Genomic DNA, 18,251 nt, shown 5'->3' on the forward strand with positions numbered 1-18,251 from the left:
AAGCCTGAACTTCATCAAATCCTAAAACTCGCTGAGATGGTTTATCCAAAAAGGCAAACAAGTATACTGACCCAGCAAGAAGATGAGAGCATTAGTATGCGAGTCATGCTTCTGCTCTTTTGTTGCGAACACGTTAATAGATATTTTATGCAATTATTAAATCCAGCATATAAATAAATTACATTCTATAAGAATGCCACAGCCTGTATTATTTTCAAGCAGCGCATGCTGTTATGCAGTACAGCAAAATCCTTATATGAGGTAAGGATAAGATAGAAATGCCTTCTAAGACATGCAGGGATGAGCTCAGATTCTGTGGGGAGAACTGGCACAAGAGAAGTGATACAAGCCTCTTGAGAGCAATGACTTGGCGAAGTGGCATGCCACTGCTATAATCCATCAGGATTTACCAGGCATGGACTTTTTCACTGGAAAATAGGACGCCGCTTTCATTATGATCCTATGAGCCTTATTCCAACACTGACACAAAAGCTTGAGGTCAAAACATTATAGCAAAACAAAGACTGACCATGGAAACAACAGCTTCCAGTAGTTTATCCCCTGGCACATCCATCCACGTCATTTCAATAGCATTGGGTTCTCCTGGAGAGCATGGAGTAAGCATATCTACTATAACATTAGGATCAGTCAATGATGGTCCAGTCACCTTAAAAAGAAAGACAATGAGTTTCAGGAGCAAAATCATTCAGAGGTACAGACCAACATGATAAATGGTAAAAGTAATATCTGTTTATTTATCATATTTCTATACCACCTGACATGTGCATTCCTAGGCAGTGTACTTAAGTTAAAAAACAAATATAAAAACAGGATAAAATGATTAACAATTATGATATAAAACTAAAAGTAATTAAAAGCTTTAGGAAAAAGGTGCATCTTATGGGTATTTTAAAAAAGAGCCAGAGATGGAGAGAAACTGATTTTAACTGGGAGTGCATTCCAGAGCCCTGGGTCAGCCACAGAGAAGGCCCAGCCCCAAGTAGCCACAAGGGATGTGCAAGGTCCGGCGTTCAGCGATGATGAGGGGGGGGTTACCTTTAAGGAGCAGGGAGGGTCCTTACCCCACCCCCCACCAAGTTACCCCCACCAGCGCTGTCATTGCAGTAGTCAAGCCTGGAGGTTACCAGCATATGTACCACTATTTAAAGGTCATTTACCTCCAGAAATGGGCTCAGCTGATGTATCAGCCAAAGTTGATAAAAAACACCCCAGCCACTGCCTCAACCTGGGAGTCCAGAGAGAACTTTGGATCCAGGAGCACTCCCAAATTACATACTTGTTCTTTCTCAGGGAGTGTAACACCATCCAGAACAGGCAGATCTAAACTATCTTGGATTCAGCCTCAGTATGTTATCCTTGATTGAGCTCATTACTGCCCCCAGGCAGACATTTTATTTACTGCCTTTCATTAAAACAATCCCAAGGAGGTTTTAGGGAAGTTATGCCATTATCTGATGAAGTTGGTATGGAGAAATATGGAATGGAATCTTTATTACAGTCATCGACCAGACAGAAATATAACACAGTAATGAATAACCTACAACAATCGTGATTTTACCTGTACTTTCTTACCTATGGAGAAATAGATTTGCATGTTACCCACATATCGATAATACCCTGCACCAAATCTCCTGGTGATATCTCCTAGTCATGTAGGTGTTAAAAAGCATTGGAGACAGTATGGAGCCTTGTGGAACTCCGTAAATTAACTCCTGCTTTGCAGAGCAACAGTCTCCAAGAGACACCACCTGGAATCTGCTAGAGAGGTAGGAATGGAACTACTTTAAAACAGTGCGACCCAATCCCATTTCCCACAGGTGACCCAGAATGGTCAATGGTACTGAAATGCACTGAGATCCAAAAGGATCAATAGAGTCACATGCCCTTTGTCAATACCCAAGTGGAGATCATCCATCAGCCTGACCAAGGCAGTCTCAATCCCATAGCTGCCTGAAAGCCAGTTTGAAATTGGTCTAAGTAATCTGTTTCCTCCAAAGCTGCCTGGAGCTGAGAGGCCACCATCCTCTCAGTCACCTTGCCCAACCATGGAATATTGGAGTCAGGTTGTCTAATTCTGAGGGATCCAGTGCAGGTTTCTTCAAGTTAGGTCTAATAAAAACCTCCTTAAGGCAAGGAGGCATCCTGCCCTCCCTCAGAGAAGCATTTATAACATGCACCAGACCCTCTCTGATAGTACTATTGGCAGATGAAATGAGCCAAGTTAGGTAAGGATCAAGAGAATAGGTGGTAGGATGCACAGTCTAAAGTACTTTGTCCACATCTTCAGGAGTCACAAACTGAATGTGATCCAATTTGATCCCATAAGAGGAGTTGCTGGACACCTTCCTAGTAGACTCTGCAATAAGTGCAGTCTAAAGTACTTTGTCCACATCTTCAGGAGTCACAAACTGAATGTGATCCAATTTGATCCCATAAGAGGAGTTGCTGGACACCTTCCTAGTAGACTCTGCAATAAGTGCAGTCTAAAGTACTTTGTCCACATCTTCAGGAGTCACAAACTGAATGTGATCCAATTTGATCCCATAAGAGGAGTTGCTGGACACCTTCCTAGTAGACTCTGCAATAAGTGTGAAATCCAGTTTGGCCTGAATACAAGAGATTTTATCTGTAAAAAGTAAAAAATGTCACAGAGGGTGACTGAAGGTTCCAAATTCAACTTCACGGAGGAGGGGACAAGTACTAGCCCTCTCACAAACCTAGCCAACTCCACTGGATGTGAACTTCCAGAAGCAATACAGGCAGAAGATAACTGCTTCTTCACCATCCATATTACCAGAGCATAGATCTTAAAATGTGCTGTGTTGTAATCAATTGGATTTGTGTCTAGTCTTTCTCCACTTCGGCAGAGCCAACTCGAAACACTTTCAAAGCTTCCCAGAAAGGCTGGAATGCTTATTTGTTGACATGAAACAGAGAAGTTAATAAGTCAGATTTTTTTTTCTTTGGGTATGTCTAGAACATTGGTAGTCAGGTGCCACAGAGAATGTGGCAAAACTTAGATGTAAGAGTCCATGGGTCGAAGCCAACATTCCTAGTTGTTCCCCAGCTCAGAACAGAGTTAAAACCATATTAAAGAGGATGGGCCGCATATGTATTATTCTAGTGAGCCTTTCTGAGTAGCACTTTGGACTTTTGGAGGCACATGTGCTAAACTGTTTGGCCAGAATGGCAGCAAGTGGAACTTATTCTTAATGACAGATGGGAGGTCTCTCTCTATATATAATTCTCTTAAGACATATCCGACGCTAATCTCATGCATGGCAGCTCTCGTGAGATTTCCCGGCAGGGCAGAGCACAGCAGGGGGAGCCTCTCTCTGAGCCAGCCTGCCGAGGGAAGGAGGTTGAGGAGGAGACGGTGGTGGCGATGCAAGCTGTCAGGAGAGCACATGTCAGCTCCAACCACTCACCTCCTTGTGAGGAGGATGGCCGAGCAAGCAGCAGCATGGGGGGCAAGAATGAACTGGCTGAAGGGGTGGGTGGGGAGAACGAACTGACTGAAGGGACGTGGGGGGAGAGCTTACTGACTGAAGGGATGGAGACGAAATGGAGACAGGGCAGGGAGCCAGATCAGTTGCGCGGGGATGGGGTGGGGACATAGAGAACTAGGGGCACAGATGCTCTGTGCCGGGTCAGCTAGTATTAATTTAATATTACAACCACTTGGATCCCATGAGTACACCCTATGTTTCTTGCTAAATTTGTACAATGGAGAAATTCCGGGCATACACTTGAACTGCCAAGGACAACCCGTTTTGTAGAGAACTAGACGAATGCAGCTAATCCCAAACAGAAACAAAGACAGGGGTTACTGCTCATCACTGGCGGACTTATCTCTTGGCAAGTAGGAATATATGTACTTGCACAGGAACTTCTGAAAGTTCTGCCAAGGTAACTCACCTGTAACTTTTTCTTCTTCAGTAGATCTCAGGTGCGTTTTTTAGTTCCATATTTTGACCTTAAGTCACATTCTTTCCTAATCCACAGTACTGCACAGGAACTGAAACCTATGGCTGGTCACCTACTTGAACACTCCATATAAGCAGCAGCTGCACGCCATATGGCTCTGCATAGTAAAGTAAGCCAGGTTTTCTTCTTGGGGCGGGCAGGGGGAGAAAGAGTCCTTCCAACAAATATTTTTCTTCTCCAACCATGAAGTAGTCCAAGCTATTACACCCACTTTTTGATCCAAACCTGTTTTTGTACCTATACATTAAGTAGAACTGGGGATGCCTAGTGGGCAAAAAAAGTTGTGGCTGTATCGTTTATTTATACATCTGAGATAGGGATTAGTGGGCCACATTTCAGCATAAAAATGAAGCAACTGTGCTTTATGATAGAAGTATGAGTAGGGGTGTGCACCGGACCGCGGACCTGCGGCTCGGCACTGGGGTGGGGGGTTCCATTAAGGGCGGGGGGGGGCTTTACTCACCCCTCCCGCGCTTTGCAAGTTTGGTGCCATAATTATTTTTAAAAATGCGCCGCAGAATTTCTGGTTGCTCGCCGCTCCTTCTTGACTTCAAAATCGGGCGGCAGGATACTTCCCTGCCGCCCCTGAAGCCCCCTCAAGCCATTTGAGCTCTTGAAATCTCGCCCGGACCGAGTGCCAAAGCGCTCGGGCGGGCGGCGGGGAGATGTCTGTCCGTCCGCCCGCCCCCTTCCCTGCCTTCTGCGAAGTGCAGGGAGCCTTCTGCGCGCGCGTGCGCAGAAGGCTCCCTGCTTCTGCGCACGCGCGCGCAGAAGGCTCCCTGCACTTCGCAGAAGGCAGGGAAGGGGGCGGGCGGACGGACAGACATCTCCCCGCCGCCCGCCCGAGCGCTTTGGCACTCGGTCCGGGCGAGATTTCAAGAGCTCAAATGGCTTGAGGGGGCTTCAGGGGCGGCAGGGAAGTATCCTGCCGCCCGATTTTGAAGTCAAGAAGGAGCGGCGAGCAACCAGAAATTCTGCGGCGCATTTTTAAAAATAATTATGGCACCAAACTTGCAAAGCACGGGAGGGGTGAGTAAAGCCCCCCCCCCGCCCTTAATGGAACCCCCCACCCCAACCCTCCCGAACCAAAACCACCCCTTGTCCGGATCGGTTCGGAGGCCAGTGGAATGGCCTCCGAACCGATCCGTGCACACTACTAAGTATGAGACATACAGGATTTGTGCAGTTTATGGTTCTAAGTATTTACAGACGGAGAGATCTGAAATACAGTAGACCAAAAAAATTTCAGTTTGATATACTGAAATACAGTATACCAAACAAAAATGGCAGCCATGCAAAGTGTGGCACGAGACAGATTGTTCTAAGTATTGTGCTGAAAGTGTGAAACTTTCAGGGATTGTGCAGTCTATGGCAGATAAATCCACACTGCAACACTGCTTAGCTACAATTAAGTTATTTCAAAAGGACTACACAAACCTCATCAGGAATGACCTGGGCTGGGGGCAGGGGAAGAGACGAGATTGGAAGGACCAGTTACTCACTTTTTTGAAGTGTGTAGCTGATTGAACTTTCCTAACAGGCTGCATTAGGGCATCTCGTACGATTATGCTTATATCAGCACCAGAGTAGCCATCAGTTCGTTTTCCAAGTTCTCGAAAATCTGTTTCAGTCAAGCTGTGTGGAGTAGTCCCAAGATGAAGCTTAAACATTGCAGTTCTTGCATGGTCTTCAGGTAAGGGAATGTAGATGCGCTTCTCAAATCTCATTAAAAGAAACAAAACACATACAAACTTTGGCATTTATATATCTACAATAAAGGATTTTATACAAATTCAAAATTTGTTTTTCTAACTCAGCTCACTAGAAAAGGAAGCCCTCTTTATACTGCAGTTTTTGAAAACCTAGTTATGAAATGAAAAAAATGTGAATTACCACCACTATCCAATTTGGAAAGATACCCAGCCAAGCATTGCAGGGGATTTAGAATCTAATACTAGCATTCAAGTCCTAAATCAAGTCTCTGATGTTTAACATCTACATGAAACCGCTGGGAGAGATTATCAGGAGATTTGGTGCAGAGTGTTACCAGTATGCTGATGACACCCAAATTTATTTCTCCATGTCAGCATCATCGGGAGAGGGCATAACCTCCCTAAATGCCTGCCTGGAGTTGGTAATGGGCTGGAAGAGGGATAACAAACAGACTGAATCCAGATAAGATGGAGGTACTCATTGTGCAGGGTCAAAACTCTAGAGACGATTTTGAGTTGCCTGTTCTGGATGGGGTCACACTTCCCCAGAAGGAACAGGTATGCAGTTTGGGGGTGTTTCTGGATCCAAGTCTCTTCCTGGTGTCCCAAGTTGAGGCAGTGGCCAGAGTTGCCTTCTATCAGCTCCGGCTGATATGCCAGCTGCGTCCATTTCTTGAGATAGATGACCTCAAAACAGTGGTACATCTGCTGGTAACCTCCAGACTAGATTACTGTAACGCGCTCTATGTGCGGCTGCCCTTGTACGTAGTCCGGAAACTACAGTTGGTTCAGAATGCGGCAGCCAGACTAGACTCTGGGTCATCTAGGAGATACCATATTACTCCCGTATTGAAGGAGTTACACTGGCTGCCGATATGTTTCCAGGCAAAATACAAGCTGTTAGTTATAACCTATAAAACCCTAAACAGCTTGGGTCCTGGGTATTTAAGAGAACGTCTTCTTCGTTATGAACCCCACCGCCCATTGAGATCATCAGGAGAGGTCCGTCTGCATTTGCCACTGGCTTGTCTGGTGGCTACTCAGGGACGGGCCTTCTCCGTTGATGCCCCGAGGCTTTGGAATGTGCTCCCTAGTGAAATAAGAGCCTCCCCATCTCTGACAGCTTTTAAAAGGTCGTTAAAGACACATCTGTTCACCCAGGCTTTTAACTGATACTGTTTTGATTGTTTTTAATGTTGTTTTAGAGCATTGTTATTAAAAAAATTTAAATTGCAGTGTTTTAAGTTTCTTGTTTTTGTTTTTAACTAATGTTTTAATGTTGTTTTTATCTGTTGTGAACTACCCAGAGACATGAGTTTTGGGCAGTATTAAAATAAAAATAAAATAAAAATAAAAAATAATAATAAACAAAATAAAAATAATAAATAAAATAAAATAAACTGTAATTTCCAGTAGAAACACCGCAGCGGGTACGTTTTAAAAAGTTGTTTTTCCACCGCCTGCACCATTTATGCCAATGTGGCGTTTATGCACAAATGGAGGCGATGGAGGCTGCTGAGGAAGCGGAGGCAGTGGCTGTGGAGGCCAACAATGGGGCGCAACAAGGACGCTTCGGGAGGCTGGGCTCAGCAGTCTGTTTTAAGGTGACGCCACAGGGCATGGAGGAGGAGGAGGAAGGGTTGAAGGGGAGCAAGGAGGATCAAAGAGTCCATTTTAAGGTGACTCACTGCAGGCCATGGTGGAGGAGGGGTGGAAGAGGAACAAGCTGGGGGAAGTGGAAGGGGGCAGCAGCAGCTAACGAGCTGGCCCAGCCTTCCACACTGAGGTGGCAGCGTGGCGGCAGCACAGCAGGGCCCTCTGACCAATGAGAGGCTCCACGCTGTGGAGAGCCCCCCCCAAGCAACAGAGTTATCCTCCCTTTAGGCCGTATTTAATTGGTTTAGCTGCGGCGTTTACAGCAATGCAACGTTTCTGCAATTTTTCAGCCTTTTTTCCTTACTGCGGCTTTTATGCCAGTGGTGTTTCTGTGAAAATTACGGTACTTAATTCCCTTTTGCTTGCTCGTGACTGAAGGCAGGAAAAAAAAAACCACTGCAGCTGTTTGAATAGAACTAAGGAATTCACATTTTTAAACTGCATAAATACACAGTACTGAACAGTATAATTTTATGTGCTAGGTTATACATACCACATTTCATACTCTAAGCAAAAAGAGAAAGCTTACGTATGATAAAAAGCATACCAGCCAACAAGTCCGTATTTCCCCATTCGCCTGAATGGGAAAATAGGGACATTTTTGCATGTATCCTGCCCCCCACCCCCCCAAACCCACTAAGACTTAATTAAAAAACCACCAAATTTTCCCATGGCTTTAAAGTTTCTGACAATTTGATCTCTCTACTTGGAATCCTGTAGTACCCCCACAAAGGATCAGGACATTTCTCATGTTTTGAGTTATAAAATGTTACAATATTCCATTCAGCACCACTTCAACATGATTTGTCTTACTCTCTCCACTAACAGTAGTAACACGTCAAAAACACTGTGAATAAGATGGTATAAGGGCATTTCCACATTCCATACTTCAAAGCTTTTTTCAATGAACTTCTTTAATGCACAATTGAAAGTTAAAAGTTTAAACGTTTAAAAACATTCAAAAGTTTAAAAACTTTAACACTAAACCACAGATGTAGCAAAATAGCAAACGTTTCAATGTAAGACATCATCCTCAGTGCTATATAAAGATGGCTGAGTCTTGTTCTTAAATACAACTCCACACCAGGGGCGTAACTATAATAGGGCAAGGGGAGACAGTTGTCTGGGGGCCCCCTGCCTTGGGGGGGGGGCCTAGAGGCAAGTCACATGACTGACTCCCCCAGCTGCACACCCGCCCAGGCTTCCTTCAGTTGTATTCATTCTCCGAAACTGATGTGAGTGTTAAGACCTGGAGCTACCAAAACAGCATGTCTCTGGTACCATTAAATGACTTGCATCGTCCACAGTTTACAAAACCTTTTAAAAAATAATTTAAGATGTTGTACTGTGGCACATTGTGTGTGTGTGTGTGTGTGTGTGTGATATTTACTTCAGTGAGGGGGGCCCATTTTAAAATCTTGTCTCTGGGCCCACTCCAACCTTGCTACACCCCTGCTCCACACCATGATTCCACTAAAGAACTGAAGGCAATCAACTAATCCTGTCTTACATTGAAACATTTGTTATTTTGCTACATCTGTGGTTTAGTTTTTAAGTTTTTAAACTTTTGAGTGTTTTTAAACTTTTAACTTTCAGTTGCGCATTAAAGGTCATTGAAAAAAAGCTTGTCAAAACACTGATAAAAGAATTGCTTGTCCAATCAAGAAACATTTAGAATGCAGTCTAACAATGTTTTTCTTGTGATTTGATTAATTTAAAAATGAGATACTCGCAATGAGATACTTGCAGATCTTGTAATTAGCAGAATTTGCAAATTCTTTATGAGCAGAATCTGCAAACTCTTCAGTACTGGTACAGCACCAGTGGTTTTATAATGTTTGAACAGGGCTTTTATTTATAAAGAATAGCATTTTGGAATCTCAGCCTCACAGAACTGTACAGTAATGCAAACGTAACAGTATGTTGTGCTTGCCAAGTAAAACAAAACTGTCCAGTCCTTTCTAGAATACAAGAAAATGTAGCCTTGTGCTACCCACCATGTTTTGAAATTGATGCAAGTAGAGCTCACTGATGCTACCATACTAGCGCCTAGGACAAAGTCTGCTGATCAAGATGTGGCACAGTACAGATGGCGGAGATGTAATTATGAAAGCGATATGCCCATATCTGGGATTGGGCTATAGGACTGTAGTGAAGTTATTAGGCATTACCTTCTTCTAATGGCAGAATCTAGTACCCAAGGTATGTTTGTAGCTCCCAGAACCAAAATCCCATCATTGTCGACTCCAACTCCTGAAGCAGAACAAGTAAATTTAGTCAGTGTCTTCAACATGTAATATTTGGGCTCTAACAAAGTACAATATGCAGAAAGTACAATAAGGTGCTCAATAAGCTATTTTAATATCACTAATCTTCTAACTCCACAGATGGTTCTGGGCGGTCCCATGTATGACAACTCAAAAGGTAAACTATAATATTTACTTTAATCCTGGAAAGCCAATAAATCTTACCTTGCATCTGAACTAAAAACTCTGTTTTAATCCGTCTGGCAGCCTCACTTTCATTTTCACTTCTGGAACCACACAAAGAATCTATTTCATCAATGAAAATAATCGAAGGCTTATTTTCTCTGGCAAGCTGGAACAGATTCTTCACTAGCCTGTGGAACAATATGAATTACAGTATCTTACAGGAGGAAAGAACTTGCAACAATATGGCACTTCCCCTACAATTAAATAAGTTTTCTAGCTACTAGCTTCTATGTGATCAGATACCAAATCCTTTAAAGTTAACTTATTTTTGCTTTACTTCCATCAAATTGCTTCATACAGCTGACCTATCAATTTATAGTTACTAGTTTTTGGTCATCAGAACACAAATAGCAATTAGAGTTCTAAGAATATTTGAAATAAGATTATATAACTGAAGGACAAGATTCTTGGCAGATATATTATGCAGCAACATCAAACTTATGGGTGGCATACTGCAAAGTAGATGTTATGTTTACAAGATGAAGTAGCCAGGAGATAATTTTCTGGAAGTTCTGAAACATGGTTACTAGTGTTGCTTCCTTCATCCTTGACTGTCTCCGACACCCACTTCTGCCTTTGTTCCTTCTTATTCTATTCTCACAGCAGTCTTGTTATTCTCTCCCCACATCAGAGCAACACAAAGATGCACTACGTTTCCTGAACCACATTTTGGCATAACTGGTGCCAAGAACAACAGCACCAAGAAGTGCCAGCTAGCAAATATAAGCGTTCAGAAACTAGGTGTGCATGGAACTGTTCTGGGCAGTTTGGTTAAAATTCGAACTGAAGCACTGGTCCACAAACCAGTTCGTTAGAACTGGCCAGTGGTTCGGTTCTTTCAGCTGAACCAGTATGGCCCGGTTTGGCCAACTATGCATGTAAAGGGGGAATCCGGTAAGGATTCCCCTTTACAAGCAAAGGGAATTCCCAACTCTAAAAAAGAGTTGAAAGGATGGGCAGGGGGCTGGGCAAGAGGGCACCTTACCACCTCTGAGCATGTGTGGAGGCCGTTTGCATGACCACGCAAACATGCCCGGAAGCCAGAATTGGCCCCTGCTGCTGGACTGGGGGGGGGGGAGCACCAGCAGGGCCTAGAGGAGCCACCACTGCCACCATTAAAGTGCCCTCTCACTCGCCCCCTACCCTTTCAACCCTTTTTTAGAGTTCGGAATCTCCTTTGCTTGGAATCCTTACTGATTCCTCTTTACAAGCATAGCCACTTGAAAACCAGTTTGATCTGAACTGGATCCAGTTCGGTTCGAACTCAGACTGGCCCCCTTTTGGGGGGAGCAGTCCGGCTCGAATCAAACTGGTTCCATACACCCCTGTCACAAATCAGAGTCCAAGGTGAGACTTCCAGAGCTCTCAGTCCTTTTTTACACAACCTAATTTTCATATTGATCTCATCTATATATTTCCCCAACCCTATGCATTGCCCTTGAGCCTAGCCCTCCAAAAATGTCAGGGAGCTTTCTAACACTCAACTCTTAAGAAAGTGTATTATTTAATTTATTTATTTATTTGGGGAGTTAAGCACAAAGTTCTGCACCTGTCAGATTGCTGAAGAGTAGTAGTGTTCATTTGTTGCAGCAAACTCACAGTTTTAGATATATATTTATTGTCGCATGAGCTTTTATAGGCAAGAGTCTACTTTATCTAGTGTAGGAAAAACACTTGTTATAAAATTCCAACTAGAGTGCTCCTTGATTCTGAAGCAAGAGTGAGTGGAACATTAGAACAGCCCTGAGCTCTTTACACTGGATTGACACAGCTATTGAGGATTATAGGGTTTAGGATCCAAAAAAGGAGTCTGAAGCTTTCACCATTTGAAAAATAGCTTACTTTTCACTCTCCCCCAACCATTTTGAGACAAGGTCAGAAGAAGATACAGAGAAGAATGTAGAATTATTAGCTTCTGTTGCAACAGCTTTTGCCAAGTAGGATTTTCCTGTTCCTGGGGGTCCAAATAGAAGGATCCCTCTCCAAGGGGTTCTCTTCCCTAAAAAAGTAACATTTTAAAAGAAAGAAATGTTTGTGGAATTGCCTGCTCAGTTGGTATAGAGTATGATACAAAAGAAAAACCGCAGCTAATAATCATCTGTGATATTTAGAAGACCCTTGTTTTCTCTCCCTTTTTAAACCCCCAATATATTTCATGAAATGAAAACTACTGTTTTCAAGGGGTATTCATATATTTCATACATCCAATTGCATAGTCTTCTGCTCTACTGATTATTATGCCAAAGGAGCCACAAATCCTCATATTTATATGGCAAGGCCTAAAGGGGCAAAAGGACAAAAGTGAGGCAGGGTGAGATGGCATGACATCCTGGAGACAGAAAGGCTATCAAATGGGCAACTTATGAAAGTAGGATGTGAGATGGGCCATCAAGATTACACCAGAACAGGTGTGGATGAAGTCAAATGCACACTTAGCTATATGTGCAAACTCTGAGCAAACATATCAGACAAGTCCTGTAAGCAGGCACTGACACATTTATGACAATGGGATAGGGGGATCTTTGAATACAAATGGGAAAACCCCAGTAATGCTGATACAAAGTTACCCCTGGCACTTTTTCATCCACAGAGACCAAACAATTTATTGTAACTACATGATATGGAATGCCAGTGACAATGTCTTAAGAGAACATTACAGAAGTAAAACCTTTGAGTTATTATATAAAATGGGTTGAAGTTTGCTCGATGCTACTGAGGATTAAACTTCCAAAAGTGTGCTTTTCTAAATTCAGTAGTTTTTCAGGGAATGTCCTAGTTCCTCAGTCAGTAAACACACCATCTCTAGACAGAATCATACCTTTGCAAGAAAAATAGGTTGCTTACCTGTAACTTTTGATCTTTTCATGATCCGGTATCATTCACAATATAGGATTTGCGCCAGCACAATAGTCTCTGCGGAAGGATCCCAAGCTCCTCAACATGCTCTGAAGCTCCGCCCTTGTTGTGCTCAGTATCTTTGGCAGAGCACTTCCCAGAGCACTTCCCAGTTCAGTTCCTGAATGGCTACTGTTTGAAAGACTTTGCAAGGTAAATAAGGTAAGGCAAGTAAGTACATTTGAACAGCGGGGAGGCTGGGTGGGTATTGTGAATGATATGGGAACACCAAAAGATCAAAAGTTACAGTCAGCAACCTGTTTATCTTAATGGTGATCCAGTATCCTTCACAATGTGAGTGATCAGAGAGCTCTTCTAGGGGTCTGAGGCTGTGAGGTTAGAGAACTTTCTTTAAAATAGCCTGCCCCAAACCAGCCTCAGATTAATGTCTAAGGCATAATGCTTAACAAAGGGCAAATTGGAAGACCAGGTAGTGGCTTTCCTTCACTCAGAAAAAGCAGTGCCAGTTTTTTTCTTCTTGCAAAGCATTTCTGCTCATACAGTTCTAGCATCAAGCTAACAAAATGGCTTGGGTTTGGTCAAGCAAGCGAAGCGATTTCCACAATTCGAAGCCCTTAGATTTAGCATAGTTTACAAATATTTTGCATTTACAGGAATAGTTTCGTCTGGTGGAAGCTTTCATTTTGTGGAGCAAGATCCCGTCTAAAAGTTCACTCTCAATATTTGTAGGTTGTGGTGGAGGATCTTGGTCCTGTTCTGTGAGAGGAGGTCTGCACGCTGATGGAGGCCCCAAGACAGTCACAAGAGGAGGGGGAACCATGGCTGCCTCAGCCACCATGGTGTGAGTTGTATGCATTTTGTCTTTTGTTGTAAGGCTTTGCTTACAACTTGTGACAGGAGAGGGAAGGGTAGAAAGAGGTAGTAGCTTTGCGTGTTCCAGGGAATTTGGAAGGCATCGTGTAGGGACCCCTTGCCAGTGTCACTTTTGAGTGGAGGAGGGGTACCTTCCTGTTGCAAAGAGGTCCACTTGGGGAGTCCCACAGCATTGGAAAGGATTGGAAAGCACGTCATGGTTGACCTCCCATTCGTTCAGGCAAGACAGGTGTTTTTTCTTCTTCTGAGATGGTCTACTACAGTATTGTCGGTGCCCCTGATGTGAAGGGCCAGTGGACAAATGTGATGTTTATGCACCAGTCCCAGAGTTGGATGGATAAGTTGCACAGGGATATGAAGACCATGCCACCCTGTCTGTTTATGTATGTGACTGCAGTTGTGTTGTCTGGTAGGACTTGGACCATTTTTCCATTCAGTATCGGCAGGAAGGACTTCAGGGCCAAGAGAACGGGCATGAGTTCTAAGAAGTTTATATGGAGGTGCAATTGTTGGCAGTTCCAAATATCCTGCAATGGAGTCCTGCACAATCAGCTCCACATGCTCTCAGGGAGGCATCTGTCATAAGACTCAGGGTGGCGACAGGAGAATGGAATGGGATGCCCATTGTGAAATTCTCTGGCAGAATCCACCAGAGTAAGGAGTCCAATACTGGTTGCAACAGTATAAGTTGCAGGTGCTGGCTGTCCATATTGGGTCTGAATTTTGAGAGGAGCCATAGCTGGAGGCGTCACATGTGTAGCCTGGTGTGATGAACAGTCACCATGCAAGATGCCATCAGGCCCAAGAGCTGTTGGATGGGAATAAGCCTCCTGAATGTGACTGGACTGGAAAGAATGAATCATATATAGGATTGAGAGCTGTTGTTCCTCCGGCAGGAAAGCTCATTTCAAACTCATGTCTAGAATAGAGCCTATGTACTTCAGAGATTTTTGAGGGACCAGGAAGATCATTTTGAAATTCACCTGGACGCCCAGCTGTTCTAACAGTGTGAGCACCATCTGTATGTGATTGGCGGGTACCGTTTTGTCTGGAGAGATGATCAGCCAGTCATCCATCTATGGGAAGATTGCCAAGCCCCTTGTCCTGAGGTGGGAGATGATCATGCCTGCGCACTTCATGAAGATGCATGGCGCAGTGGAGACCAAATGGGAGGACTGTATATTGATATGCCCAGTTCTCCATGGTGAACTATGCCTTGGATGAATCCCCACATGGAAGTAGGCATCTTTGAGGTCCAGGGTGGCAAGCCATTCTTCCACCGCTAGGAACAGAAGCAGCTGTTGAAGATTTAGCATTTGATACTTCCTTGTGTTGATGAACTTGTTCAGGAAACGTAGGTCTAATGTTGGCTGGAGGACTCCATCTCTTTTGGGTAACTTGGAAGTACCTGGAATAGAACCCTGCCAATTGATCCTTCTGTGAAACAGATTCTATTGCCCCTTTGGACAACAGTTCCTGAACTTCTGCTAGTAAAGTAGGAGTTACCAGGATGTGTTCATCCCTAGGAAAGGGGGAGTCATATGGAATTCTATGGTGTAGCCAGTGGAGAGCACCCTAACATCAGATGTGATAAGACGTCAAGGATGTCAATGTCAGGATTAACATCAGTATCAATGTTGGTGTCGATGGCAGGGCTGTTGAAGCTAGTTCAACAATCTCCAGCAAAGAGGAGGATGAATGTGAGCAGACAGCTTGGACAACCAATGGAGATAGTATCCTGAAAGCATCTGGTGTTGATATTGGCAAACGTCAACAGGGTTGCGTCAACGATGATGCGTGGCTTGATGTCGATGTTGAAGCCAATGGTCGTGCCGGTGTAAGAGTCAGAGGCAGACTGAAATGTGGTTTTTTTGTGTCGACATTGATGAGGTCGATGAGGACATCTTTCAGTGTTTTGGAAGCAACAGAATCCTCTTCATGCTTCCACTTCATGTGATGCTTATGGCCATCCTTGGACACACATTTCTTGAAGGTAGCTTCTGTTTTCAAACAAATGTTGGAAGTGTGGGCATATTGAAGGTAGGTTTTTTCATATGTAGTGGACCTGTGGGAGGGCTAAGGCCTATTGGGACATGATATATAATGAATTGAAGAAGATATTTAAAGTGACATTTCCTAAGAAGCCAGAATCCTTCCTGCTAGGAACAACACAAGGAGCAATTTCTATAAATAATTTAACTTTTTTTATGTATGCTTCTACGGCGGCTAGAATATTATATGCACAGAAATGGAAGACCAATGAATTGCCTTCAAAAGAAGATTGGCTGATAAAGATTTTGGAATATGCAGAAATGGCAAAACTTACAACACTGATTAGAGATCAAAGTTTAGAACGTTTCAAGGAAGATTGGGAACCTTTTTTGGTTTATTTAAAGAATTATTTTCCTACTATGGATCTTACAGCAGGATTTGATATTTGAAATGCAGGTTGGGCAGGTTGGTGGAAGGTTGAAATTTGTGTTTTTTAAAATTAATTTTATAATAAGGGTAAAATTTATAGTTGTTATCACGAAAAGAGGTACACAGGAAGTCAATTTTGTAACTGTGTTTATTATGATTGTTATGGTTATTATTATTATTATTGTTAAAAGTTAATAAAAATGTGAAATCATTAAAAAAAAGAAGGTAGCTTCTGTGGTAACCGAGGACAAGGTTGATGGAGTTGAGCCCAACTTTGACATCATCAACACTGACGGAGCCGGCAATGAAGGAAAACACAGCATTGGAGTCAACAGGCGTAGGGCTTGCACATTCAGGGTGGCCCTCAAATGCAACTCCCTGCTCTTCCGAGTTTGTTTTGAAAAGGACAGACTGACAAGCACAGATGTGGTCTTCCCTGAGACAGAGCAAACAAAGATCATGCCTGTTGGAAGAGGGAAGGGCTCTGTGGCAGGAGGAACAGCGCCTGAAAGTCTTTTTAAGAGTACATTAGCTACAAAATTGAAAACACTAGGCAAAGAATTATCAGGAAATCAGTCTGAGGTCAGGGAAAATAAATAAGCCATTTTCTTTCAGGAACCGAGTATGAGGAGCAAGAAGCTGAGGGAACTATCCACAATAGCAGTTGAGAAGGAACTGAGCTGGGCAGCTCTTGGCTTCAGAATGCTTTGAATCCTTCCGCAGAGACTACTGCACAGGCACAAAGCCCACATTGTAAAGACTACCGGATCACAATTAAGATCAGTTAATCTCTCTTCAGCAGACAGTAAGTTCTTGTCTATCTAAAGAATTTATTATAGATTTATACCACGTTTCCTAAGGAGCTCAAGACTGCATATATGGTTTTCCCTGCAACTCAGTTTATCCTCCCAACAAACCCACGAGGTAAGGTAGGCTGAGATGTGACTGATCCAAGGCACCCAGCAGAAGCTTCACAAGTGAGGAGGGATTTGAACCCAGGTATTCCTAATCTTAGTCTCACTCTCTAATCATCATACCACATTAGTTCTTAAACCTTGATTAAAACAGACCATAAACCTTTTGTGTTTGACAGAAATCTCTTCAGTTCTGTAAGCTTGTCAGCAAGCACGACTAGCAACCTTTGGCTTCAGGTCAGACTCAGCAGAGCTAGCACAAGATATCACAGGACTGTAGCATCAAATATAATACAAATATATGGCAAAGGGATGCAAGTTCAGATCCTTATTACACACCTCAGCAGTGATTATTCCAAAAGCACTTCTGTAGATATAACATCTGAAGAGGACCAGAGACTGACAGCCAGGTGATAACTGATATATCCATGTCAGTCAGTCAAATTGACTATTACATTCTTATAGAATTCTAAGGTGCAATAATTTATTTCTCATTTGCACACATGCACACTTTGAGAATCAGCTTCTACAGAGTTTTATCACCGCCACTTGCACCAGTTTTCTTTACCAACAACTTCTGTTGCATATACTTAAAACAACAGTGGTCAACCACAGCTCAAACCTTTCAAGTACCGACTCTCTAGCAGGGCAGCTTGCTGTACTTCAAATACCCTTAAAGCCACCCCCATAACCCAAACTCTTGCGGGGTTTTTGTTTTTTTAACTAAGAGGCAGTATATAAATATTGTAAGAAAGAAATCTATAATTACTGAGATGCACTTCATATTAAATTGCTTTACCTGTGAAAAGATGAGGAAATTTAATAGGCAATATTACTGCTTCTTTGAGAGCTTCTTTTGCTCCCTCTAGGCCAGCAACATCATTCCACTTGACATTGGGCCGCTCCATGACAATGGCACCTATGAAATGAGACATCATTTAAAAAGGTCCATTACTTTTGATAGTTCATATTGCCAGTGTTCGCAGAGCAGAGGACTTCTATACAAGCTAGAAACTTGGCAAAGCCATGTGTGTATGTGGGACAAAGACAGCTGCATAGCTTGAGACTGGTAATATCAATGCATTTCCAAAGTGTTTCTTTCTAGAGGAAAGATATGTTAATACTTAATAAAAACTGCTTGGGAAAACCTTCATACTGCAGCTTGTATATTATCTGTATATTATTTGAAAGGTGCAGGGTTGATAGAAATCAGTGATTTAAAAATAAATAAATTGTTTATAGGATTTTGATTTTAATTTCAAAACAATATTCATAAGAACCTAGGTCAAAGACATCATCATGAATATTAATCATAACTT

The 18,251-nt window shown here is 42.9% G+C and overlaps 1 protein-coding gene across 3 annotated transcripts in view; it reads right to left on the reverse strand.

Annotated features, from left to right (window-relative positions):
- The window catches only part of VPS4B (vacuolar protein sorting 4 homolog B), a 50,236-nt gene that overhangs the window by 14,186 nt on the left and 17,799 nt on the right, over positions 1-18,251 (reverse strand). For all 3 annotated transcript variants that reach the window (XM_053245326.1, XM_053245325.1, XM_053245327.1), the window contains 6 exons: positions 17,732-17,851; positions 11,711-11,867; positions 9,848-9,996; positions 9,548-9,629; positions 5,511-5,730; positions 530-667 (listed from right to left, as the gene is read on the reverse strand). In XM_053245326.1, the coding sequence (XP_053101301.1) occupies positions 530-667; positions 5,511-5,730; positions 9,548-9,629; positions 9,848-9,996; positions 11,711-11,867; positions 17,732-17,851 (866 nt within the window). The remainder of the gene's footprint in view (positions 1-529; positions 668-5,510; positions 5,731-9,547; positions 9,630-9,847; positions 9,997-11,710; positions 11,868-17,731; positions 17,852-18,251) is intronic.

Source organism: Hemicordylus capensis, chromosome 4 (assembly GCF_027244095.1).
Source record: "Hemicordylus capensis ecotype Gifberg chromosome 4, rHemCap1.1.pri, whole genome shotgun sequence".
In the NCBI taxonomy this organism is placed as follows: Eukaryota; Metazoa; Chordata; class Lepidosauria; order Squamata; family Cordylidae; genus Hemicordylus; species Hemicordylus capensis.